The sequence below is a fragment of the Cricetulus griseus genome, chromosome 3 (assembly GCF_003668045.3).
Source record: "Cricetulus griseus strain 17A/GY chromosome 3, alternate assembly CriGri-PICRH-1.0, whole genome shotgun sequence".
Taxonomy (NCBI): Eukaryota; Metazoa; Chordata; class Mammalia; order Rodentia; family Cricetidae; genus Cricetulus; species Cricetulus griseus.
The window spans coordinates 167,188,550-167,216,271 of NC_048596.1; the positions used below are offsets into that span (position 1 = coordinate 167,188,550).

At 43.3% G+C, this 27,722-nt stretch overlaps 1 protein-coding gene across 5 annotated transcripts in view; it reads left to right on the plus strand.

Annotated features, from left to right (window-relative positions):
• Window positions 1–27,722, plus strand: part of Fto (FTO alpha-ketoglutarate dependent dioxygenase) — a 359,300-nt gene that overhangs the window by 198,312 nt on the left and 133,266 nt on the right. For all 5 annotated transcript variants that reach the window (XM_027405587.2, XM_027405589.2, XM_027405588.2 and 2 more), the window contains one exon: window positions 13,013–13,137. In XM_027405587.2, coding sequence (XP_027261388.2) covers window positions 13,013–13,137 — 125 coding nt within the window. The remainder of the gene's footprint in view (window positions 1–13,012; window positions 13,138–27,722) is intronic.

The window sequence follows — 27,722 nt, forward strand, 5'->3', positions numbered from 1 at the left end:
TGGTGAATGTTCAATAACTGATAGTTCCTGTTATCAACCCCTTTCTGATAAGACTCGCCTAGCAACTATAGGACATGATTGTTCTTTTCATGCCTCCTAGTAACACTTTAATAAGTAAAATCTGCATAAACTGCCAAGTAGCAGGTACCGAAGCCCTGCTAGAGAATTCTGTCACATGGCTAACTGGGTATGTGGTACATATCTACACTCAGCACTAGGATACGGTGCTTAGACCTTGTCACAATCAAAACAACAGCAAACCAAAGAGTTATATCACAGAACTGTGTGAGAGTGTGTGCGCCTGTCCATCTCTGCGCACCCTGCATTCAGTGTGTCCATGTGAGGCATCCCAGGTCTCCATAGATTGTGCTGTTCACAGATGGGTCTACATTTGATTGAGTAGATCTTTTCCAAGGACAGATGTGGCAACTGCTCATGGCACTGTCCCTAGATTGTCTGGAGTTTTAAAAATCCCATTGTCAATAGCCACTTCATTATAATGGGCCAGAGTTTTCACTTTGGGAATCTTAAGAAAAATAAGGTGGTTGAGGGTTGCTGGATTTTTGTGGTGACATGTGTAAGTCATGGCTTTGTTCTTACAGGTGTGTGTTCTAGTTTTTTATTGTCATGATCAAATGAGAAGACTAGTGCTTAGCTGGTTAGTGTCATATGACGCTGCTGACGTTACAATAGTCAGCGAAGAGGACATTCTAATAGAACAGAATCACACTTCATGAATCAGAATCTAGCCTAAAAGCTTAAGTAAGTACCCCATGTCATTCTCACTCAGCCTCCACCCTGTCTGTGTAGCTATTCCCTACTAAATCAGAAGCTCCTGATGGCTGAGTATTCTGACCTTTTTGTATCCACCGAGTAGCAGAGACTCAGCTATCATTCCTTTCACGGGAGGTTCCTTTGCTGTCTGCTGTGTGTGCCTACTATAAAGTGTTCTGAGCCTGGGTTTATACATCTTGATATCTTAGCTCCTTCACTAAATTTTTATTTGGTGGGTTATTTAATTCAGCTAAGCTTCATCATCTCATTCCATAAAGTTTCCTCATATGTAAAGATATGGTAAACCACTGCTTTCCGCACTGGCACATTTAAGGTAATGCAAGAAAGCATCTTGCAGTGTACAAGTAAGTAGAGGCCTGTGTTGGCCTCTGGCCTCTTGAGTTAGATGTGGCTCTGCTGCTTACCTATAGAAGAAATTTGACAAATTAAAAACCTTTCTGAGCCTCCGTTTCTTTCATCAGTAAATGAAAGCACTGCAAATTTCCTTCCTAGGATTCAGAGATGCAGAGTGCATGACATGAGCAGTACCTGGCATTCAGGACATGTTGGGTGATGTGCCTCTTGTGTCGTCATCACTGTCACTACTTAGATGGCACTAAGCATCACCAGATACTGATTTTATGCACTGCGAGTATGGAGGAAGAGGCACAGGGAACAGCATAAGGTGTGGGTTCGTCTTCACTGCTAACTTGACGGGATTTGGAATCACCTAGGAGATATACCTCTAGGTCACCAGCAGGGTGTTTCCAGAGAAGGTTATTTGAGGAGAGAAGGCACCTTGAGTTTGAATGCAGTGTCATCCCATGAGCTATACTTCCACCGTAAATAAGAAGGAACAAAGGAAGAAGCTAGCTGGATACAAGCATTTGTCTCTCTCTGCTTCCTGAATGTGGATGCAATGTGACCAGCCACTTTATCTTTCTGCCACCATGATTGCCCTACCATCATGGACTATGTCTCCTGAGACCATAAGCCAAAATAAATCTTATCTCCTTAAGTTGCTTTTAGTCAGGCATTTGGCCATAGCAGCAAGGGAAGTCACCAACACAGAAAAGACTCAGTATTGTAAATGGCCAATATGCTTTGTTCCTCTAAATCTCAGTAGCAGAGTCCTAGGCTAAAAGTGGTAGCTAACACATATTACCATGTAACACACAGTAACATTGCTGCTCTAGGGACCTGATGTAGACAAGATGAGTCCCATTGGATCCCTGAGGTAAGGACAATAGCTACTCTCATTTTCAGGTGGGTAAACTGAGGCCAGAAAGGAGAAACAACTTGCCTGTGGCCAGCTTGGCCACTGTAAGGCAGTTGCCACCTGCAGCCTTTGCCCTTCTTTCCCATACTAAAGTCCCAATGAGGGGAGATCTGAAGCATTAACCGCCATTATTATTTCTTCTGCAGCCCTGAGTCATCAGCTTTGGATGCATGTGTGCACATCTGTCTGTGTGTCTGTCTGTCAGTCTGTGTGTACGGGGGTGATTTCCTAAAACCTCTGTCTGCTGAATATCCATAAGCACTTTGAACTGCAAGTCTCTAAAACTTAACTCTTCCTGTAGCTTGGCAGAGTAACTTCCCATCATCACCGTGCCTCAATTTACACATTTCACACAGAGACTCCTGTCACGTGGTAATAGCTACTTTAAATGAGGTAACATGGGTGAAATGCCCCTTAGCCTGGCAGGAAGATGCATTCAGTAACTGTGGCTCTTGCCCTTCGTACCATTGTGGGGCCAGTTCTCCAAGCCTGAGGGGAGCAGGAAGGCCTCTGGCTTCCCTGTTCCAAGCCGTTAAAATTTCCACTGGGGCTTTGGCTTGGATGGGTAAGTGGAAGGGGGAGGGGTGGAGAGATACAAAGAGTGAATGATAACAAAGACCCTTTTCTGCTTCAGTTCTTGTGTAGAAAACATATGTTCAGTGATGCAGGCAGCAGTTGGGTTAAAGACACACTGTAGGGCTGCAGACAAAGGGCCCGCGCTCTGCCTGCATTCACCGAGCATCTAAACAGATTCACTTGTCTCACTAGTTAGGGACTGAGCTGTCAGCCGGATCCTCTTGCAAGTGTGATTTCTTTTTCCAGTTCCCTTTCAAAAGCCTCCTCCTCCCCTCTCCCCCAATGTTTTACACTTCATATAATCCAGTGTGCATGACAGACCACTCCGGTCTTTGTGCTCCTGATGTTTAGGGGAAGACAGGAGAAGACCTGATGGAGAGTTTGGTTGGATAGCTTTCACTTGCCCAGGGACTGGATGGCACTCAGCCACCTTTAGGCCAGACAGCATCAGTGTCCAGTTCCTTAGTGCTTGATGTAGTTAAACACCACTTCACCTTCAATTAGCAGTTCGGCCATGAGCAGATTAGTACGGCAAGATTCACACAAGTACACAAATGGTGGCTAGAAATTGGGGGCATGTGTGTTGTGGTGGGGTTGGGAGAGTTCTTGCTTTTATTTATAGAATGGATAGCTTTTGGTGAAAAGACAAACGACAAGGCCAGGCACCTCTACAATAATTGGAAAGAAGTCAGCTGCCATTCCAGCATTCATGATGGGAAATATATAGGCATGGCCATGCTTATTTTTCGATCTACATGCCGTTCTGTGCTGTAGATTAGCCCCTTAGTTTTCTGTACTGAAACTTCTGCAGCTATGGTGGGCTTATTTCCATGGGTAAGATTTTAGAGACACACATCTTATGTATATGGATTAGACGTAACACTTTTATTTGTAATATATTAGGGATACTGTTGCAGTTCCCTTGTACTAGAGATTTATGAATTAGCATACTACTCATTGCACCACTAAATGTCTCTTGGTCATTTTTCACCCCCAAAGAGGGCAGGTGAAAGTTGACAAAGCGAGAATTATCATACTTTATAGAACATTCTAAAATTCAACGAAATAAGATGGTTTTATAGTGGTGAAACTCCTTGGGTCTGTGAAGACATCTTGGTTTGTATTTTCATGGCTATATTCTGTAGTCTGTTTCCATGCTGGTGGCTCTTTTCCTCTTCTGCTCTTGCTCTTGCTGTTTGCTGACATTGTTTACTGGTTGAGTCGCTTGTTCTGGGAAGTGTCAGTGTATTCCAGCAGTGAGGCAGTAGTCCCCTTGGCTTACAGCTATAAATGGTCTGGGAGCTCATTTTGGCAGTGGAGGCAATTACAGTCCTGCTAATGATTAGGCAGTCAAACTCTATGGTGTCTTCCAGTAGGAGGGTAATTACGGCACCTAAAACTACATCGGACAAAAGACACCATGTAAATATTTTTTAGCAGGAAATGTCAACAAAGTCATCACTACCAACATGTGTCATAGCTGACAGAAGCAACTACTGAGTGCATCATCATTTTGCCACTTGCCTTTGAAAAAAAATTCCCTGGAAGGAAACTGCTGTGGAAATGTGTGTACAGGCTGCAGAGTGTAGCAGGTGAAGCTGGGGTAGAATTGCTCCCAGTGTGGCACCGTCTCCCCTTGCCAGGTGCAGCATGTCAGCAGAACAGGGAAGTGAGTTGATATTCATGCTTATGTTGAGTAGTCTCCTCGTGGAGTGATGGGAGGGAAGGAAGAATCATGAAAGTGTGTCGGAGGCACCCTCCTCCTGGGGAGCTGCAGTTTGCTCCTGTTTTCAGTGTCCTCCCTGCCGTGGCTCCAGGGCTGTCTTGGTGAGAATAATTAAGCCGTGTCTTACACCTCGCTATGAATCAACTTTATTAGGTAGACAGCACTAACAGGGATGAGGAGCAGACTCCTGACATAGGCCAATCTTTTAGGCTACATGGAAAACACAAGGAAAGAAGAACAATGATTTTTGTAAACTCCATAAAGGTAGCAGGGGAAAAGGCAGTAAGTAAGTATGTAGGTATGCAGAGCCTAGAAATCAAATCCCATTTCATCATAAGAAGCCGTTGTTTCAGTGGCGGTAGTTAATGTACTGTATGTGAAAGATTTAAGGCTAGCTGGAAAGCCTGGCCTCCACTCTATTAGGCTGCTATTGAAAACCCAGCAGTGGAACTCTGACTAGGTGCTCTGAGGTTTCTTAATGGGCTGTCGGGGGCAAGACAACAGGGCTGTGCTGTACTGGCTCTTTCCTGTGCATTAAAATACAGGGCCAAGTGATCACACACACAAAGTATGAATTACTTGATGCTTTCTCTGTTCCATATGGCCAGCCATGTCTTTGGCAATTAATCATGGACCAAATCGGCCAAGGGCCCTCTGAAGCACTGAAGTCAACACTGAGTTGTACCTGTGCCAGTGAGGGCAGTGGGGTTGCCTGGTGAAATAGAAGGATGGGGGTTGCTGGCGCCAAGGCCCAAGCAGCTGGCTTCTATAAACAACACATTTCTCCCTCTTCGTCTTCACCTTGCCCCTTCTTTCTTTGTGTTCCCTTCTTTTCTTCTCTCTTTTTCTCGTTCCCTTCCTCTTCTCCTCTTTCCTTCCACTTCTCTTTTTTCCCTTCGTTCCTTGTTCTACTTTTCCCCCTTCCCAAAGGAAGAAACAAGAAGGAAACAGAAGCTCAGGCTCTTTCCCCACCATCTGAAACACCATAGTCTCAGCAGGAGTGGTGTCCAGTTTGCAAACACGGCCCTGACATCCCAGGTGAAGCGTACATAAAGGTCATCTCCCACAAGACCCCACTAGCATGGCAGCCATGGAGCACAAGACTACCCTGAGATGTTGGGCCATGATAGGCAGGGAGCTGATTTCTCTTCTAATGATTTCTCTTCTAGTTGGGAAATTACAGACACTGTGTGTGCACCATGGAAAAAATAAGCCACCATTCTCAGTCATAAGAATTTTAAGATTTTTTTAATCGGTATCCATTTCCACCTTTCTGGTGACTTTTTTTCCCAAATCTTTTTTACACATGACAATTCTAACATTGGTTAAGCACTCTGTATGTGCCACATTGTGCTCGCCACTTTATGTCACACTGAGTATTCACAGCAGCCTGAGGAGGAATACCTTGCTATCACTTAACACCCCTTTGGAATTGAAGAGATTCATTAAAGAGTCATTTCTCCACAGTTTTTTCACCTCAGACATTTCTCATTAGCCTCCTCAACTTCCCAGCTCTCTGGCCCACAGATGCCCTAGCGAACATTGTGGTGGATGCATTTGGTGAACTCTCCATTCAAATGAGACAGGTCTTTGAGACAAACTGAACCAAGTGTGCCTTTGGGTGGGAATGAAAGGCTTCATTGTTGGCAGCCTCTTAAGACTCCTACCTTTGAGTCCTCTGACCCCAGGACAGTCAGCTTATCTCCCTTTGCCTTGTAAACAGACTCTGAAGGAGAGGGGAAGGGACCGAAGACAGCTGCCTCCTGGAGTCCAGTAGAGGTGGCACCCAGTGGTGGCTTGGTGTTATCTCTTAGCCGAGGTCAACCAGGATGTGTTTTCTCAAATTCAGGAAACAGGGGAAAGAAAGTTTTACCATTGTGTAAACATTGGCACCCCCAAAATCTCTTGCTTCCAGAGAGGGAGATAAAGGAGGCAACGGGGCTTCGAGGAATGTTTATTTGTTCTGCTGAGCCGTGGATCCAAGAGCGGGGGAAATCTTTGGTGGTACCCTCCAGTTTAGAAAATGTGAAGGCATCACTCAGCATTGAGCTTCAGAGGCTACACAAAAGAGCCATCTCGAGCTGACAATCAGTAAATGAAGGAAGACCTGAGATCGACCTCTCTTTGATGGGACTAAGGCTATCTCAGTGGGTTCAGAACCTTTCTTCTTAAAGGGGGAGGGGATAGAGAAAAGAGGAAAGGAAAAAGGACCCCTGGACTTTTGAAGAGGGGAGGCTTGTTGGGTTTTTGACAGTGCTGATGTGGGGAAATAGCCTTCCTGGCTGATAACATCTGAAACCAAGTTTCTTCACAAGTTGAACCTTGGCCCACAGTATCACTCGGAGCATAGCTTTGTAATTTGTGAGTGCATGGGGGAAACACAATCCTAGCAGAAGACCGCTGTGAGTGTATAGTGTGTAGTGTTAGGAGGGCAGTTTTCCACATGATGACAGTGTTAGTTCTTTGGTGGTGGTAAGAAAGGGAGCTGGGGAAGCAGAAAAATCTTGTGACTCTGGGATTTTGGTGTTGGTATTTTGAAATTACAAGAATGCCTAATGTAAATAAGCTAAGCAGAGGCATTATCAGCCATATCTGTGGAATGCCGATTCATTTCCCTATATGTCTGGCTTTTGGGTGGTAGATTCAATGTGAATTTTGGGATTCTAGACTGGTCAGAACTGTTACTCCATGTCAAGAGAGGACCAGAGGAATTCATGGCTTAAATTGAATTATTAGTGATGAGTGCATGTACTTTCCTGCTTTTTATCTAAGGACTCCTCTCTGAAAGCCTGTATGTATCAAATCGTGCACTTTGGCATGTGTGTTCATATGCACATTCACTATTAGGTATGTTAAAAGTTACTGAATGTAACTGTGCTCAACAAAAATTAAGTGAGTTCTGTTTTAATTTAATAAATCAAGAATTAAGAAATTCTTTTCAAAGAAGAATGTGGAGTATAAGCCTAAAATTCAAGATTTCTTAGAATCTCAGTTTCTTTTCCTTCCTCTCTCTTTCTCTCCCTGTTAATGGATTTTGTGTGTGTGTGTGTGTGTGTGTGTGTGTGTGTGTGTGTGTGTGTGTGTGTGTGTGTGTGTGTTGGTTTTGTACATGTAGACTTAAGAGAGAAAAGACTAAAGACTTTGTGGAATTCTTAGTGTCCTGAGTGTCTCCAGACTCCTAGTTGGTTTCTCCGTTGAAATGGCTTATTACTGAGTGTGTACATGGAAAAAAATGTGACATTACTACAGTGAATCAGTTCTGTCGACAGCCCATCCAAATGAGAATTGCCTTTGGTGTATATACTTCTTTCCCTTAATTATATCACTTCAGAGTAGGTTTGGCAAGCTCCTTCTTAGATGTGTCTTCAGGAGCACTTCGAAACAAAATGCTCCTCTGGCATATATCTAGGTAACTAGTTGCTCATAGTCAGGTGCCCTACAGCATATCACTGGGCTTCACTCACTCAGTGGCGTCCCTCAGAGTCTACTGCCATGGCATGCGGCCCTCCCAGGAGCCTTGGAAATGGACACGGAGCCTGTCTGTTCTGAAAGAGCTGAACTTGGTGGAGGAAACATGGAGATGACTAAACATACACAGTGGACTGAGATGTGGTTTAGGACATGCTCAGAGGTGGTCAGACCAGCTGAGTTTGGGACAAGACTGTGGCCCATGCAAGACTTTGCTAAGGGGGTGTGGTCTGAGAGGTGTCTGATAAGTAGGGTCCACGGGAGTGCATCCTGTAGGCCTTTCAGTGAGTTCCTAGCAATTTATGTGGAGCAGAAGATGGCAAGAGATAAAATTGGCAATGCCAGCAGGATGCATACCAAGATATCAAGGTTTCCTTTGTTTTATTTTGGTTTCAGTTTTGCATTGGTTAGAAATTTGAGCTTTTTAAAAATATATTTGCTTTTTTTAATCTTCTGAATTTTAAGAACTAAAACATTCATAAGCAGAAATACCTTAGTTGTGTTGGGCTTTGGAGACCTGAGGTCCTCGTCTCTGAGGTTACTGTGTTTCATGGAGCACCAGGACTTCATGTAGACAACTTCACAAACTACCACCTGGGTAAAGCTGACTTGTATGAAAGAAAGTAACTTGTTCAGACTTGCACTATGAAAAATGACCCCTTCTCCTCCTTCCTGCCCTCCTCCACCTCTTACTCTCCCCCTCTTCAGGGACTTGTAAATACTAGGTAAGTGTTCTGTCACTTGGAACTACATCCCAAGCTTCCAACATTTTCTCTTGAAGTAAGAAAATTTCACAGATGGGTAAGATTGATGGCAGTTTGGAGTCCATCACGTACAGATAAGAGGTCTGAACTGAGAGGGGGCAGGAAGACAGGTGTAAGAGAGAAGGCTGAAGTGAAGGGAGTGTGTACCAGAATCAGGAGAGACTAGATGATTCCAGGGATGGAGTTTGTGTCATTGTGTTGATAATGGTACCACTTGTTCTAGGGTAGGATTGGTGAGGAGAAGAGAGATGGGAAGGAAAGGAGGTTCTGATGTGAGCAGATGTGATACCGTGTTTGAGGTGTCATGCTTAATAAGAGATAGTCAATTGTTGGCTGCAGGAGGCAGAAGCCAGTGCAGGGGGTAGATATGTAGATGTAGTGAGTCTACAGGGACCCCTTAAAACTTTCTACAGAGAGAGCAGGCAAAAGAGAGAAGAGAATGAAGGTTATGACCTCAGGATGGCAACAGTTAATGCTCTCAGGAAGAAGATTCACCTAGGACACAAGAAGGGATGTGCCAAGGGTTGAGAAGGAGCCTAGGAGAGAGCAGTCTCTCCAATCTAATGGAAGGAGGTCAGGGCCAGTTGCAAATGTGAAAGCTACTCCAGGAGGGCCTTTGTACTTGGAATGTACAAAGGGATGTGCTTGTGTTCGTGGCACACTGGAGGGCTCTGGACAAAGATAGCTTTACAAAAGTTTTTAAATTTCAAGTAGTTGACTCTTTCTGGCATCCTGTTGTTGAACTAGCACAACTTTGTATGTATGTGGTAGATGAGCTGAGCATGAGATGGAACTGAACACTAATGATCAGAATGACGGGTGTAGTGGACAGCCAGTCGATGTGTCTATATGCAGACAGAGAGGGGCCTCTTAAGAATACGCTTGGTTCATTCTTATTTGACCATTATCCTCTCAAACTTTATTGAAAAGGAGTCCAACTCTCGAGGCATGGTCTTAACCCTGTGCCTTGCTTTCTGTGTTTTTGGGTGAGGGGAGAGGTAGTGTGCTTTGGCTAGTAGGAGATTGTTTTTATAAAATGGAATGTACATGACTGTTCTGTGTTAGTACTAATGGAAAATACCTACTGACATTCCCCAGGTAAGTCAAGCTTGAGGAGCTCGCATTAGTATAAGGAGAAATATCAGTTAACTATCATGTAAGAGGAATGTTCATTTGACACTCTGAAATTTCCTTTTGTTCAGTGACTTACCTCTAAACTTAGGAAATGCTCTATAGTTATGCCATTGCCATCTGGCCTTCCCTCTTGAGTGTGGCATGAGGCCCACAGGAATTCCCAGGATAAAGTTAGCTAGTACTCCTGGAGTTCTGGGAGAAGGAGATTCCCTTGGCCTCTTTTCAGCCTATGTGATGTATCAGCAGTCCTCATTGCAGTGTGATGGAGCTTTTGTTATCCAACACTGTTGAGATCTTCTGTCTTATTGCAGTGTGACATGGCTTTTGCATTCTCTGATATTTCTGATACCTTCCTTTATGATGCAGCAGGAGCGTACTGCCATTTGGGAGCCCTGGCAAGCAGTGACCCACGTAGAGGGAGGCAGGCCGACATCTTGCTTTTACTGTCTTTATGATTTTCATCTCATTTATGAAGAGTACCACTGGTTTCTCCATTTTTCTCTGAAGTGTGGATATTTTCTGGTTTTTTTTTTTTTTTGTTTTTTTTTATATGGGCCAATTTAAAGAGAAAAATGTTGGAAGTTGTATAACTTGTAAGGGCATGAGAGAATGCCTGAATCCAAGGGAACTAAAACCTGGGGTTCTGGTTATCTTAGAAGATCATAAAGTTAATTCTTGGCAGTGACGAGCCCCTCATGCAGCATAAAGTGCTCCCACAGTTTACCATTTCTATGAGCCTATCGTGTATGTAACAGTAATTTCTTAAGAGTCATCTGTTGTTCTTTTTGTTTACAGTACTTATTTTTCGTGTTTCTTTTTCATTTATCATTTTGACAAATAGTAAGTTGTTAGGTGGTTAATGGGAAACAGTGGCTAATGGGAAATGGTGGCAGACGGGACAGCATCCTCTGCTTCTGTAACACTGTCTTGTACATTCCTTCTCTTCCCCCTCATAGATTACTCCTCACTGTATATGGAAAGCAAAAGTCACCAGATACAATTGAAATGATGGTAGAAGTGAGGGCACACTAAAGACACTTTACAAGTTATGTTCACCACATTTAGAGCCTATTGGATGTGTCCATTGTCCTTTGCTTTGGTGAAGTAACACATACACACAGGCATGGTAGTACACTGGATGACCTTTAGGCTTTCACTGTGTGATGTATTCCAGACAAGGGACAGAGCTATGCAAGTAAGACATTCTGAAATAAGTCTTCTTTTTGATTAAAAGCCACAGGCTAGCAGCTGCCTGAATTCTGGTTAGCCCACCATATTTCTTATTTTGCCTACATAATACTTTTAAAAAGGTAATGAATTTCCAACATGAACAAAACCAGAAATGTTCACATTTAATATTCCCCTGCCAATGGATTTGTTTCTTTGTTTTGAATATTCCTGATTTGGCCCTCTTAAGCCAGTATCTCTGGACAGCAGACTTCACAGGAGCCAGGTTGTAGCCATTTGACAAAGCACATGCTCTCGTCAGGTAACCTCTACCTGACTCATTCTTATCATCTATCTGCTCTAAGTGGAACATGCCATTGCTGAATCATGGGTTGCAAACTGAAACTATTTAGAGAAAGTAAGCTTCCTCTCTGGGCTGGAGGACTGACACATGACTTCTGTGGAAGCTGATTGAGTGTCCCCTGACATCATGTCCTAGGCATGTCTATCTACATCCTAGAGGCCCAAGTCAGGGTTCGCATCCCAGCTGGGACCCCTTAGAGTCCTTAGATGGGTTGCCTCTGAGGACTCTCTTTCATCATCCTCTCAAGAGTCTTATATCCGAGAAAAGAGGCAGAGTATTGTGGCTCATATCCCTACAGGAATGTGACAGTCCTCTAGGGCCATGAGCAGTGAGACAAAGGACTTTGCCTAAGGGCATCTAGGTGCTGTTGCTGGACAAAGGAGCTGGTTGGTGTTGGCAACAGAAACAATAAACCCTGCTGTGTCCCTCCTCATGCTGGTAGTAAGTACATGCTGTAGAATGCTCAAGTGGAGCTCAGGTGGATTTCAAATTCTGTGAGAAGCAAACTGTGAGTTCACCCTGGAAGTCAGCGGCTGCATCAGCATCAGACACAGGATACTTTGGTCCTGCTAACCTTTCCTTCAGCCGTCTATTAAAAAAAAAAAAAAAAGAAAAACTATATTTATAAATTCAAAGGAAAACGAGCTTCATTTTCATCATGGTTTTAGAACTATCTAGTTATTTGTGACTTGAATTCTAGTTGATATGTGTTTATATTGGGGTACACTAGTGTTTACAAAAGAGTGCTATAGAATCCCCACAAATTTCATACTGACTTGAAACTAAAATAATATTCATAGGCTGGCAAGACAGCTCAGCAGGTAAAGGTGCTTGCTGTCAAGTCTGATGGCTGGAGTCAGGCTCTGGGGCCCACATGATACGAGAGATACAACTCTCATAACACCCGTGTGCATGCATAGATACATATACCCCAAAAGTAAATACATAAATGTAGGACTGGAGAATGGCTCAGCAGTTAGAGTGGATACTGCTCTTGTAGAGGGGTAGATGGTTCTCACTACCCATGCCAGGCAGTTCACAACCACCTCTAACTCCTGCAGCAAGGGATCTTGCACATGCCCACACACAAACACACAAGTACACAAAGCTGGAAACAAAACAAAAGATATTTAATAGTCAATAAATACTAGTAGTAGTCACAAATTTTAACGATGTTTATTGAGATGTACTGCTCTTTCTGACTAATATGCCCTTATTTAGATCTTTGCCAGATCTTGATTTGCAATAAGCCAGGGAAATGAGTGACAACACCCCCAACCTCTGACACGGGTAGAAATTGAAAGTAGCAATTCAAGAGAAAAGCCATGTAGAAAACCTCCACGGGGTGGCAGGAGACAGGGAAGTCAGAGCCTGTGTTTTCTTTGATGTTGTTTTTAAGGCAAAACAAACAACTCACAGTGACTAGTCCATGAAAATCATTTCTAATAATAGCTCATGGTAGGCAATTCCCTGGGAAAAAAAAATCGTTGGGTGTGCTGAGAAAATGAGAGTGAGAATGCATAGCGTCTGGACACGTTTCTTTAGGCAATGGTGCTTTGCAGTTTGCCCTATGTGCCATGTACATTGATTAAACCCAGAATATATGCTGGCCATTTTTGACCATCATTTACCGTATTGATTTGTTAGCAAGGGAACTGTAATAAAAAAGCCATTGATTTACTGTCCTTATTTGCTTATGGGCTTTTTTTTATTATTAATTTTTCACTTTTTCTTTCTCTTTTGGGAATCATTTCTTCTAGACAAATGCTGTGCTTCGTGAAGTTAAAAGAGAGGAACTCCCTGTGGAACAAAGGAATGAAATTCTGGCTGCCATCCTGGCCCCGCTCACCGTGCGCCAGAACCTGAGGAAAGAATGGCACACCAGGTTTGTGCTGCCGGGAGATGGGGTTTGTGTCCCTGACCTGGCTCAACTTGTCCCTCTCATTTGTGGGGCCATAGGGAATGAGTACATTGAAGACATTCTGAGCTGAAGTTAGCTTTCCTGCCCATGGTGACCTCATCAATTATAATGATGCCCGACGTTGTCCGTATGTGTGTATGAATTCTCTTCGAGTGTAGCATTTAGCCTGCAGGTTTGCATCTTGAGCATAATGTAGCTTAAGTACCTGATGCCCAAGCACCCTTTCTGATCAGCAGTCTGAAGACGATCGGTTAGACAGATGCCTGGGAGGTCCACCAAGTTCACTCTGTCCTGCAAGCGACAGACTAGAAGCAGTGTATTAACGATCTCGTTTTCAGAATTGGCTGGGTAGAGATTCCTTTTGCTTCAGCCTAGTTTCTTTGTGTGTGGAGCTACCTGTGATTGGGAAGCTGTCACTGGTGGAAGGTTTGTGTAAGTCATCAGTTCTGAAGAAATGTGCTCACAGGGGAAGTCTGGTGTTATCTTGCTGAAAACAGTTGATGTCTGAGAGGTCGGAGCTGGCTCCTTCAAATGTTGAGATTCTCTTTATGCATAGTGGTAAAAATATTGAACCATTTCCACACAAGAAGGAGAGGAATAAGGAGATGACAATGTGGGTTTTTTTTCACAGTTCTATTTGATGCCTAGAAATTCTGTGTGCCTGGGAGTCAAAGAACAATTTTATTAATGGCCGTGATATTCTCTAAAACTTCATGGGGCAGAATTTATAGTAATTGATAGCTTTACTAGTAATTATAATCTTAAAAATAGATGTGTTTGAAAGGGAAAGACACGAGGAGCATTTTCCAAGAAAGGCAGCATGAGCTGTTGCTTCTCACTGGGTATCAGAAAGCTGCTTTCTCAGGGGCTGCATGATCTCTGTCTAATTCAGGCTTGTGTTTAAGGGGAGTATCATAATTTTCAGTATTGCCCCTTCCTCACAGTGCAGTCACAGTAAATGAGTTTTCAATGGCAGTGACAAAGAGGTGATTTACCATTTTAACTTTCAATAAATTTTGCCCTTTTTGTATTATTATTATTATTATTATTATTATTATTATTATTATTATATTTGTATTATATTTTATTAAATAATAGAGTAGCAGCATTGTGACACATTCTATCTCCCTATATATATTCTCTCTTCCACACTCTTCTCTGCTCCCCAGGAATGGCTGTCTTTTGTTGGATGCATATAGTTTGTCACTGGTGATTTCCTATGACATCAACTCATTAGACAACATGGTCGAGATAGCCTGTTTAAAAGGAGTCTGGCTTCAGCATTTCTGAGCCTTTACTGCTAACAGTTTAATCAGGAGCTGGAGCCAGTGTTGAAGTTGATGTAGTCTAGCATCTGAAACAAAAATTCGCAAGTCCTTTGTGGCAGAGGCAGAGGGAAGAAGGGGCTTAGCAGCTGACACTGTGCAGACCCTCTTAAAACCAAACACCTGAAAGAAAATTTCAAGAGGTCCGTGTCCTGAGAGCTCCCAAGGCAAAGTGTCCTCAGAGTATTAAATAACCGTATCCTCCCCACCCGCCTGTGCCCGCATTTGATGTTTCCCATCTCGGTACCCTATCTCAAAGCCTCATCCACATGAGCCGGATAAACAGACGGTCACCATATCCCTCTCTTTGCTCATCAAAGCACAGCCCGGCGTCTGGCACAGGCCAGGCCTTGCATGGCCATCCTGCGGGTGGTGGTAAAAGTTATAAAAACACCCCAGAAGATGCCTTTCTTCCTTGTTTCCTGCATTTTAAAGATGGGCTTATTGTATGCTTTGGAATTACATGAAGAAAACAATAACAACAAAATAAAACCATTGTGCTTTAACAGAAAATAATTAGCATTCATCAGAGACCAAGCAATAGATGACAGCATTTCACCTTCATCAAAGCTAGTAAGGAACCAGTTAGATTAGATAATAGAAATTTTTTCCTTTAGAAAGTTGCGTCCAGATGACTCTAATGGACTTGTGACACTCATTGAGCTGTGCGACTTCAAGAACCTTAGGTCAGCCCGACCCCAGCTGCCATAGCTTCAGTGCCAGGCTGCTATCATAAGCCCTTTCTTCAGCAGGCTCATCTGCCTTCGTGGTCTCCAGAGAACATTTCAAGTGGAACTTGTAACTTGGTCATAAAATATGTGTCCCCCCTCTCAGGCCAGGAGTGGAGCCATTGTCTGGGCCTCCACATGCCTGAAACCAAAAGCATATGTTCTCTGTGATTTAGCTTCTTGAGGAAAGTGTCAATTCTGCAGTGACTTGGGGTAACTGAGTTTGTCACAGTGTCACACAAGCCTGTGATTCTAGAGGCATATCTGAGCTCTGTTGGGTTCCCTTCCCCAAACTTGATAATCCTATAAACAGTGCTCTCCAGATAGGCTTATTAGGGCTGTCTATTCACTTCCCTGGAGTTGAATGATCCAAAGTACATCAGGAGCACCATGTGAATGCTGGGTAAGTGTTAACAGAAGTGGTACCGAATTTCTGAAGATTTGCCTTTGTTTATACAGTCCACTCTGCCTGATGGACAGCTTGTTATAGCTTTTAAAGAACTGGGCAAGCCCTCTGATCTGACCCCTTCTTGACCTCTGCAGCCCAGAGGTCAGTCTGCAGCTAATAAAATCCGAAGCTCTTAGGGCCTACTGTAGGAGCAGGCAGAAAAAGAGCAGCTGCAAGAACTGAGTATCCCAGGATCGGCTGCTTTGGGTCACTGTCTGATAATGAAAATGATTACCAAATTATATGGAAGTTTAACTGCAATAGTGAGAGAGAGGAGGGTGGAGCCCAGCGTATTAGGTTTGATAAATGAACTGTGAAGAGGCCCATCTGGCTCTCAACATCTTTTCTCCCCCTCTTTCCCTACCAAGGGGAAACATTTTAAAATAACAGCAGTACATATAGACTCAATGACCCATGCAAGGAGCTGGAATGGATTAAGATTTAATGGTGACAGTGGAAGGAATTATCATTTGAAAAGTCCACCAAAGTGTACAGTTCAGTGTCCATGCCTGACTTGTTTCTCTAGATAAAATCTAAGAATCAGTGTCTTTGTTTATTTTATACACATCCCAGCATATCACCTAGAGTGCTAAAAATGCCCAGGCATTGATGGCATAATTATCCATGTTCAGCTTCAGGAATGGAACAGGCCCCCTTTGCCTTGAACATGTCAGAATGACTATCAACATTTTGTTTCTGCTTGTTTGCTCAGTTTCAGTGATGGAGGTTAATGAGAGTGCTTTTCAAAACAAAGCAAAGTGTCCATTCTAGCATATGGCCCGTCTGCATGTTGCAGCACTGGGTCTGTGCACGGCTCCTGAGCACTGTATCCCAACTAAGACTTTGTAGTTTTTCTGGAAAAGATACACTGTTTACTCAGTGAGTAAAGTTTATTCCCTGCGTATTCTATCCTACAAATGTGCAGTGCCCTGCTTCAGGTGTGATATTGGAGACCTATGGCTCTGTTATTTTCTGCAAAGATCATGGACACATCATAACTCTCTGCTTTCTGAGACTAGAATGGTTTTATTCATCAAGCATCCGTATACTTTGTGTGGTTAACTATGTACAACATACTGCATGCAATGCTATTCCTATGATGGTGTGCTCTGCAGCCAGGCCTTCTCTGAGTATGAGATAGCACAGGAGACAGTGGAAAGCAGTCAGGAGGAATGTGAAGCTTCTTTGCGTAACCTGCTCAGCAAAGTAAGTCATCATAGAAGTCCTAAGAGACTAGCATTCTGTGGCATTGAAGGCTCTGACTCTGAGAGCTATATTGTCTGCATAATAGTAGCCTCACCTAGACTGTCATTATATTGAAAATAGAAACAAAGAGCTTCTAAACATTACCCAAAGCTAGCATATTTTTGGTTTCGACTTGACTGTGTATTAGGGAGGGAGGGACAACAGGAAGGATCTGTCTGACCATGGAGGAGGGCACATTTCAGAGTGAGGCTTGCTACTCACTGGCAGGCAGTGCCTTTACTTGTTGCTATATGAGGAGTAAGCGGTCATTAGGGGTTTTAAAAACTCAAGATCTAATCTAAAGAGAATACAATGTTGTATGATCTAAAAGTCAGCATTGTGACGTACACTGTGAGTGGCTTTTGAAGTGTCTGCTCAAGACTATGCAGTCATCACACTGCCTAGTGGCAGCATACTCCCTACCCAAAACAAAGCCCTGTTATCAGGTAATAACCACTTTAGATTTTCCCTTTTCCCCACAGCCACTGGCAACCACTAGTTTTCTTTCTGTATCTAAAGATTTGCCTATTATACTTGGCTCCTTCCATTTAGCATAATTTCAGGGTTCATCCATGTCATAGCATAATAAGTACTTCATTCTACTTGGTGTTGAATAATATTCCATTTATGAATATGCCATACTTCATTTACCCACTTATCAGCTGTTGGACATCTGGTTGTTTACATTTGGAACTATTACAAACAATACACCTCTGAATATTCATGTGCACATTCTGGTAGGTTATGAAAAGGCATAGCATGGGTCTTGGAGTGTAGTTCAATAGTAGGCATTCTTAACATGTGCAAGGTCCTGGATTCAGTCTCCCATAATATGCTCAGGGACATATATGTACATAAACATACACACACACATACATACATACACATACACACACACAGCTACTGAGTGATATTTCTTCTCTGTTGACTTGATTCAGTGTTTATACTTATTTCTTTACCACAGGTTAAACAGAGTGTTTGTTGGCTTGACATTTAGAACACCAGCAGCTGGGATTGTTGTAGCATTTAATAGTCTCTTCCATTGTAATAATGGCCTATCCCAGCAAGGGGACTAGACACTGTTCATGATGTGTGCCTGGCATCTGCCAAGGCACCTGGCACTCCAACTGACTGAATGAAATACTTCCCCAGCCCATGCCTGTTTCTAAGTACTGTTTGTTTCTTTGGTGTTTCCTTAAACTTGCTGAGCTGCAACTTTGAATTTAGAGGGGAGGGGAGAACCCTAATACTAGAAATGAAATTCTCTCACCTTGTCAAGGGTGGAACACTTGCAGGTGGAAGGAGGCAGGACCTTGAACATAAAGCTTTGGACACAAGCTAGCTGAGGGAGAAGACACCAAGGGACTCTGCTAGCACAAAGGCCATGGTATCATTCTTGAGTTAGCCATTCCTAATTTCCTGCCCTGGGTCGAACAGAAGTAGACCTTGGTGAGAAGATGATGCATCTGGAGATTTTGGGTCAGGCCCTAAAGGCCTGTTGCAGGTCATGCCTCTGAATAAGGTTTGGGTTCAGTCCAGGAGGGCCAGGCTGAGGTTGAAGTCTACAGTGGAAGAGACTATTAAATGCTACAACAATCCCAGCTGCAGGTGTTCTGAGTTCTGTGCTCCAGCTGCTCTGGGCAGCTACCTTGTCCTAGTTACCTGCTGTGTCCTGCGCCTCAGTGACTTCCCATTTGGGCTACAGCTCATTTTCCAGTTGCTGTAACAATATGTGTAGTCACTAGCCCCTGGGGTGCCCTGGGAGGCTGAGACAGTTACCTACTAAAATGAACTGTGACTGAGTCATCTGACTGTGTCTGATACTGTCCTTCATGCTCCTTCTTCATGATTCTTTGGGCATTTAGTTAGTTGGGCATTAGGAGTTTTAGCATGAGTTTGTACGTCACTGTCCTTTGCCATAGATGAACTTGTGGGTACTGTCTGAGTGGCATGAGGAAACATGGAAAATGGGAGAGGGAGTGGGTGAGAAACCAGCAGGCACTGGCCTACCAATCTGTGTTGATTTTTTTTTTCTTCTTTAATGCATCTGCCCTTCTCCTTTAATAATTGCAGTCTCTGCTATCTGCCACCCTTAGCAAAAGAATGCTCTTTGGGTCTGGACCAGATCACTCCATAAAACCTGATAACTCCATGAAACCCCCTACAAATATGTAGGGATTGAAACATCATTATATGAATGTAGAGCAAGGGATAAATAAATGAAGAGCTGGGTTACCTTTTGTCCAGTATACAGCAGCTTATCTAAAGTGGGTAGTGCTGTTACTGTTATTGCCATTGTTACTATCATTATTTGAACCATTCTATGGGGACAGGAGCCAGTTGACGTCTGCACATCTTATTTATAAAGTCACCATGTGGGCCGGTGGGCTGGAGCTGTCAGGTTACTCATTGTGATTAGTTGTTGACTGTTCTTAGCATCAGTGCTTCTTAACATTTTTGAGAAAATATTGATTCCCACATTTCTTTATTCAACTATTTCCTGGGGGCTGTTTCCCAAGCCCTGCTCCAGGCTTTGGAAACACAGCAGTGAACATAACTGAAGAGCAGTCTTCTCTTGCGGAGTTTCTCTTTTAGTGTGTTTGGGGGAGGGTGCAGTGGTGGGGGTTGTCAGGCACAGTTTCCCTAGTGGAACCCTGCATAGTGTGTCTGTAAAATGTGTAGAGCTGAGTCACAAACACGCAATAGAACTGAACCAAAGCCATCCCATTCAGGTTAAAGATAGCAAAACGTCCTGTCTGATCTTCCTCATGAATGGTCACTGTGATAACTCTTGGCTTTGTAGTTGTAAAGGGTCACGTCTGTCAGGTCCCCACATAACATCACTATCCCAGGAGCACCAGCCTAGGGATTGCACATTAATTGCCTGCTCCCTGGCTCCAAGTTACTTTACCAGACATTTGCCACTTTTAAAGCCTTCACTTTAAGAAAGGCTTAGGTTCAGTTCAAGTGTTGTACTAGAAAATCCCCTTAAGAGAGAACTTGAAAAGCCACACCTGTGCCATAGGTGTTTGGGATTATGGGTGATAATGCACTCTCCTTTATCAAAGGTTGTTATTGTTGCTGTGACTGATGTCAGTCACATGTTGGTTCTGCAAATATTTATTGAGTTCCTAGCTGGTAGAAGGTATTATCCTAGGCCCTGGGGCAATAGTGATGAGTAGCAGTTGATTAGGAGAAATGGATTATGTAACATAGAACAATAAATACCCAGAAAGAGATTGAGTCATGATTTCATGGAAACCCAGGTCCCAGGGAAGGAAAATGGAAGCTCTGCCTAGGTGTTCTTGAGTGAGTCACAGGAAGTCGGCCTCTGGGAGGATTACTCTTCCTCTGCTGAGACATGCTGGCTGCTGGTGAGTAGGAAAACTGCCTGTCCTTGAGAATAAGATAGAAGAAAAAGAAAACTATGTATGATGTGGGTCCTTGGATAGAATCTTTGCTATCCTCTCTCAAGAGATTCCTCATTCTCAATTTTAAATGTGGAACTAAGTATTTTTTTTTCTAGAACAAATTGTATTACTATGTCATAGTGGTTGTCTGTGTAGAATATGAGTCATATTGACTGGGTTTGAATCTTGGCTCCACTTCCATAACTCTAGGGAAGGTACAACTGAAGACAGTAACTAAACAAGTTACTTAGCTCTCTCTGAACCTCAGTTCTCCCATTTGTAATTTGCTGGGCAGACAGATAATGGTGGGACCTGTTGTTGCACAGGTTGTAAAGCACCTAGGGCAAGTGCCTGACATACACTAAGAATTCCGGAAAGCCATCATCACATCATCATCATCTTGTGGCTTGAAGGAGAGTGGCCCCCATAGCTTCATGTATTTGACTGTCTCATTCCCAATTGGTAGGTTGCTTAGGAACAATTAGGAGGTGTGGCCTTGTTAGAGAAGGTGTGTCACTGGTGGTGGACTTGGAGGTTTCAAAAGTCCATGCCAGCCCCTCCCTCTCCCTCTCCCTCCCTCCCTCCCTCCCTCCCTCCCTCCCTCCCTCCCTCTCTCTCTCTCTCTCTCTCTCTCTCTCTCTCTCTCTGCATCCTCCTTGAGGATCAAATGTAAGCTCCACTTTTACTGTTCCACCACCATGCTTACCTTCCTGCTGCTATGCTTCCTGCCATATTGATCATGGACTCACCCTCTGAAACTGTAAACAAGCCCCCAGTTAAATGCTTTCTCGGAAGTTGCCTTTGTCATGGTATCTTCTCACAGCAATAGAACAGTGACGAAGGTAGGCCAATAGAATTAAATGAAAAATGAATTCATCCCCTCTTTCAAACTGCCCTCTCCTTTGACAGTATCCTGATGCAAAATCCTGCCTTCATAATGGAGACCTGATTCTGCTGAAGAAGGTAGAGTGGAAGTTTAGACTGGGCTAGCCCTGGTCTTCACTTCTGATAAACACTGTCACCTAGAATTGACAGGTGTAGGTCAAAGCTCCAGGTTGAATCCTATTAGCAACTGGCCATAGGTGTCTAGGCAATTCACAGACACTTTGGATTTTTTTCAACTTCACCTAAAACAGTGTCTTGATTCACATGACCCTCAAGGCAAACAACGTCTTCCAGGCCCTGACAAAAGATCCTAGAGAGCAGCAAACTTAGACATGGCTTTCTCTATTTTCGCCCTTGAAATCTGGGATGGAAACAGTGTTAGCAATAGTAACAGCTAGCACCAGCCAAGAGCTCCCCAAGTGCCAGGCAGTTTTCAAGCTCTCTGTGATGAGAATACAGCATAGGATGCAGAGCACCTTGCCCAAGGCAACAGCTAGTCAGTAGTAGAGATGAAACTTAAGCCATCATGCCCAGCTCAGAGGCTAGGAGCTTTGTCAGCCACTCACACTCAGTCTCACAGTACAGGACTTCCAGTCCTTCAGGATCTTTCCCAGTTTGGAGATAAGCAATCGTGTATCTGTAAACACATATTTCCTCTGCTACCTGCACACACCTCATCTTCTAGCCATGAAGGCATCTCTCCATAAGACAGTTGTTTGCAGCCCACGCTGTATGAATCTCGCTGCCGTTAATCTTTTAAAGGGAAGTTTCTGCCTTTTATAGCTGTGTTGTTTCTTTTATATTGATTACAATCTTTTTAGAAGGTGGGGGTGGGGACGAAGATGAGAACATCAAAGGTTAGCCTCAAAGAATCTGTACATCCTCCAGGTCAAGTAATTTTGGGGCTGTGTTAATCAAGACCGACTTGAGCAGGTACCCTAAGGTGAAAGGGGAGTGATTTGTCTGCTCCATTGTGGGTTAGTCGTCAGCTGTACAGTATGTTTATATCTAGGAAACAATTTACTACATGTGAAGAATAGTAATTTTATTCTATCTCAGGGGGATCCCCAGTGTATTTTACAAATTTACTCTATAATGAATATTCCAGGTTATAGATAAAAGTTTAACTGGCTTTGGGTTTAGAAGGTGCTGGGGGAGGGGGAGAAGAACAGCACTGTTGGCCTGTAGGGGACACTGTTGCATCATTTATCAGAATTTTCCGATAACTTGTCCTGGGACAAAAACACAACAAATCAGAAAATAAAAATTAGGTCAGCCACCTTTTTAAATTGCTCACTAAAATCATTTGATGGTCCCAGTGTTTTTGGTGTGGTCATGGTTCCTTCAGTGGTCAGGCAGTTCAGGATCTAAGCACAGGCAGGAGTAGCTTGCCAGTGATTGACATGATTTCTGATTAGCCTCCTATGTCTTCACCCCTGGACATTGTAATTTAATAAACCTTAATGTTTAGTTGATCACCTTTGTTGGTTCCTGGATAAGACTGGAACTGCTGAAAAGATTCGCTTCTAGGAGGACCTTTTAGAAATTCTCTACTTTTTATGTACCCTTTTTCTTCACTGGAAAAGATCCTTTTTGTTTTGTTTTAAAATGCAGTTGTGTTTTCTTGGAAGGCTCTCCTGTAAGGCTTGACTTGAGCTCTTAAGTACATTGCCCAGCTCCCCAAAAGCTCCTAATTTGGTGCCCTTCTGGGCTGTGGACCCATGCACATGCCCCATGGTTTTGCCAACAAACCTTCAAGCTCCTTGCCCAGCTCTGGCTTCTTCTGTCTCCAGATCTGAGGCCTACAAGGTGACTGTGATGAAGCCTCAAAAACAGCGAAACCTGGATTGTGCTAAGAGTGTGCGTGGCCATCACACTGCAAGCTTCCTTCGGTCCCAATTTCACCATCAATTATGCCATGTGTTTCGTCCAGTTGGTGTTACCCTCCCAGTGTTAATTATAACCTACAAGACTGTTAGAGATAATTTTATGGCAAGCATATTGTCTCTTCAAGGCTCCAGAGCAGCTCATAAATTATCTTGAAGGTAAAATGTAACTTGGGGAACCAGTTATGAAAATTCCATCCATCTCGCTTAGGAACTGCAGCTGCTACTGTCAGCTGCCTCGCTGCTGCATTGTGAAGGAATTATGGCGGGTCAAGTTTAAGAGGGTAGGCCCAGGCTGTCATGGAGGAGAAAGGCTGTCCTGGCCCTGTCAGGCAAGTGCCTTCTGCCAATCCCTGGTGGTTTCACTTTGGAGGCAGGCAGAGGCAGGCAGCGCAGGTGGACAGTCCCCAAGCTGTCTGTACTCATTACTTTACAGAAACTTTCAGGTAGGCAGGCCCAGAGACCTCCCCCCCCACCCCCCATCCCCCACCCCCGTTGTCATGATGTTAGGCATCATCTGCAAAGTGTGGGGGAGATAACTTTATCCTAACCTGGGCTCGGTCCAGGGGCCTGGGTAAGCACGGAGGAGAAAACTCCCAGAGCCAGCCCCTCCAGCAGCCCCTTTCTGGCCTCCCACATGGCGATTACTATCTTACAGAAGCCCCAGGCTTGAGTGAGCATTTTATTTGTGGTTGTTATTTTTCATATAATCTGATAAAGTGAGATTTCACTGTGAACATACTCTAAAATTGCCTACTAAGTAAATTAGCATGTTATCTTATTGGGATAATAAACACACTCCTTTTCTGTTTCCTCACACGAAGTTGAAGCTTTACATTTCAGCCCTCGGGGATTTGGCATTATTATTTTTAATGACTGAACACAAGTCTTTCATTTAGCTTGTTTGTATAGTCACTGTAAATGATCTTTCTGCTGCCGGTTCTCCATTTGCCATTCTGCATGTGATGCCAGCTCTAAAAGCTCTGAGGGGGCCTCTGAGAGTTGGGAGCTGTGTTAAGCAAGGTATCTTCTAGCATCCCTGGAATCGGGCTGTGGCAGAAGAGTCATATAGGATGCGTTGGGAAGTTATGCCTGTGTGTAGGGATCCAAGTGTGGGTTTGAGTGGGGTATACAAACACTGCTGTGGCTGGCAGCTGAGAGCTCTCATCAGTGTAAAGTAGCAGCCTCCCCAGGCTGCTGTCACTTTTCCCCTGTGTGTCTCTGGGTACTTTGATGTTGTTCATGCGTCCACAAGCTTCTGTAGTATTGGCACCTAAGACCTGTACCTGGGTTCTGTAGATAAGCTAAGGAGGCCTGGCTTTGAGGGTTAGCAGGGCTCACACAGAGGTAAGATGCTTCCCAAGGAGGCCCTAGGCTTTGTGGAGGATGTATTTGAGCTCTTGCTGACCAGGCATGAGATTTGGTATTTGTATTTTCTGGTGATTGCTAATTCACTAGCAAACCCAACTGTCCTGTCTGTAGGGTCTGGCAGTAACTGAGATGGATGAAGCCATAGAGGTGGGGTTGAGTGGGGGTGTGAGCCCTGTTCAGCACTGCAAGGAAGACAGGATCCGAATTCCTGGGTCTTCCCCAGTTTCAAGGGGAAAAACGTGTATATGCTTAAGGGGTCTACCAAATATTGAAATTTTAACAACCAGTTCAATATTTGTAATTATTGTTCATGCTAATTAAAAATGTATCTGAAACTAGTTGGTATGGGTTTATTTCTGATACAGAGTGAGCATCTCCACCACTTTGCATTGGAGGCTTTCTCCACTGACAGTGGACTAGAGCACCGTGTGTGTGTGGGTGGGGGTGGAGGGAGTGGGGGGGGGTTCGAGAGTGCATGAGCGTGTAAGCCCACTCTCTCGTGTACTAATTGTTTTGCCTTGATTTGGGCAGTGTTTCATCTTTCCTTTGCCAGAGAAAGGATATGAGAGTTTTCAAATGTGATGAGATGTGGATGGTACTCATCATCACATTAAAAATGGTGTCTGCAAAATATTGGTGGTTTCAAGTCTGATGAAGGGTTTAGTCCTGGAAAAGAAGGGCTAGGACTTTGTTGCCAGGAAATGGCCATTTCTCCTGTTAAGCTATAGAGCCCCTGCCCTGTGCCCAGCTCCTGGGTGGAGGGTTGGGCTGCTCTCTCCAAGTACAGGAGAGCTAGCACACAGGCATCTTGTGGTCAGTATAATCATTTAGTGTCACTGCTCCAGACAGTGGGTTCATAGAGGTGTGGTTTGGGAGAAGAGAAAAATAAAATGATTGTCTTCCTTTACTAGAGAGAATAGAGGAAGCCCAAACCTTGGCTACCACTAAAGTCAGCTGTTACACATACATGGTTAAATTTCACCATAAATATTTCATAAGGGCTATCAGAATGGAGCCAGGTTGACATCACAGCCCCAACTATACCAAAGGAACCATTTCATTAAAGTAAGCCAGCCTTTCCAAAGAAACACACATTTCAATGGCATAGTGAACATGAGGTCAGAACACCCTGTGGAAGGGGTGTCTGTATCAATGTTTATAATCTCTGAATTTATGGATTTGCAGTATGTGCAAAAAAATAGAAGCAAAATAAAATAAAACACACCCAAAGAGACTTTATTTTGATTAAATGAGACTAACTTCTAAAATAGTCTGTATATTCAAATCCATCCTCACATGATATTTTGGCAGCCCTTTGGACAAATAATGTCTTTTCCAAAATTTGTGTGTTTGAAAATGGAAGAGGAAAATTAAGTGGTAAACTATATCTCTCTGGCTTGTTGTTAACTTGCAGTATCCTAGGAAGAGAATGCAGAGACTAGCTCATTGGCACCGTGGGCTAATTACAGTGTGTGTACTCATTGCTGCATTGGAGTGCATCAAAGAGCACACACATACCCTAACTGTTGTTCCTTACTTCCCTCTCTCTCCCTCCTTTTTTGAGGAAAGGTTCATTTAAATATGCTTTTTTTTTTTTAATGCGTCACAAACTATGCATGAGGTTCTAGAGGCATGTGCCAGGGGAAAAATGAAAAGATACATTTTATACAAATCGTAATCCACACTCACAGATGGTCCTGTTCAGGTGCTATTTTAATTATGAGGTAAAAACCAGCCCACACAGTAGGAAGTCGTCTTAATAAATAGAGCAGAGCTTTTTGTCTTCAAGTGTCAGAAAGGCTTGTTACTGAGGAATTAAAACACCATGCATTATTGGGGAGAGTCTCAAAATGACTGAGATATTTGAAGAAAGCAAAATAATGGACCCTTGACAATCATGAACACACCAGGAATGTTTTACAAATGGCCACTCTGGCTTCTTTAGTTGTGGTGATTTAAGTGATGCATTTTCCAGTGGCAGATGTTTGCCATCAATATAGTCATGGAATCAGAAGGAAGATAAACAGAACTTTGAATACAGTTTTAAGGTTTGAATGCTAAATCCAAGTATTTCTTCACAGTTGCTAAACTCAAAGGGCTGCTTTGCCCTTCTGGTGATAGTGTCCAGAGGAACCAACAGTAATTCGAATAGTGCATTTACTCCCAGCTTGCATCCACACTGCACAAGGGGAACAGTCTTCTTAGGAGATATTAGTAATCCATTACAATAATGCATCCCTGTCTCTCCTGTAGTGGGGATTTGTGAGGACCTCATGTTAGGACCTCAGTGTCCTGACATAGTTAATTATCCATAGATAATGGTTTTCAGCCATTGCTGTTGTGAGGGATGCAGCTTTGTTATTGGGGGTTATTAAGGGTTTTCGGACTCAGGTGCAGTGCACCTAGGCACTTTCCTACAGAGGCAAGCAGCTGTGTTTTCCTTACCATATTATACATCACAGAGTGCCTCTCATTTATTATAGCCAGGCTAATGATGCAAGTGCAAACCTTTATGTCCCACTCTATATTGTGATAATATATTTGCTGTAGAGATGTTAGCTTGTTTTTCATAAGTAATTAATCTTTTCTCACTCCAAATGTATCACATGAGACTGAGTTAGCATGGGGGTCAAAATACATTTAAACCAGTCTGCAGAGATGGAATGTGCTCGCTGGATACTGTCTTGTTTTCTTCTTTCAAAAAGGCAGCCCCCAACACAGTTTTCAAATCACCAGGAACTTAGATATGGAAGAAGGAACTGTTTTCAGTCCCCAGTGTTGATGCAAGAGTGTACACTAATCATACATTAAGTAAACCAGTGATGTAGTCACTAAGTGGTGTAGTCCCAAAGCCTCTGGGACAAGTTGTAGGGGTGACTGGACTAGAAGGTTATCCCCCAGCTCATCCGAGATTATGAGCCTAGGGTCAGCTGATACCCAAGTACCTGCAACAAACTGACAGATGGGTTACTTTTTATTTTTTTTTAATTATATAATTTGTTTAGCTGGGGTGAGGATGGTGGTGGTAATTAAGTAGCTTACATTTACTCTTAGAATTTTTGGAATATATATTATTATCAACTATGATCTCGCCCTGCTATGCAATAGATCTGAAAAACTGTTTTCTCCTGTCTTCATGAATATTTTAGTTTAAGTTAGAAAGGGACAATTGGTATATTGGATCTAGAGTTTTCAAATAGTATTACTTGAGTATAAGACTAAAATCAAGCCCAGGGGCACGCCTTTAATCC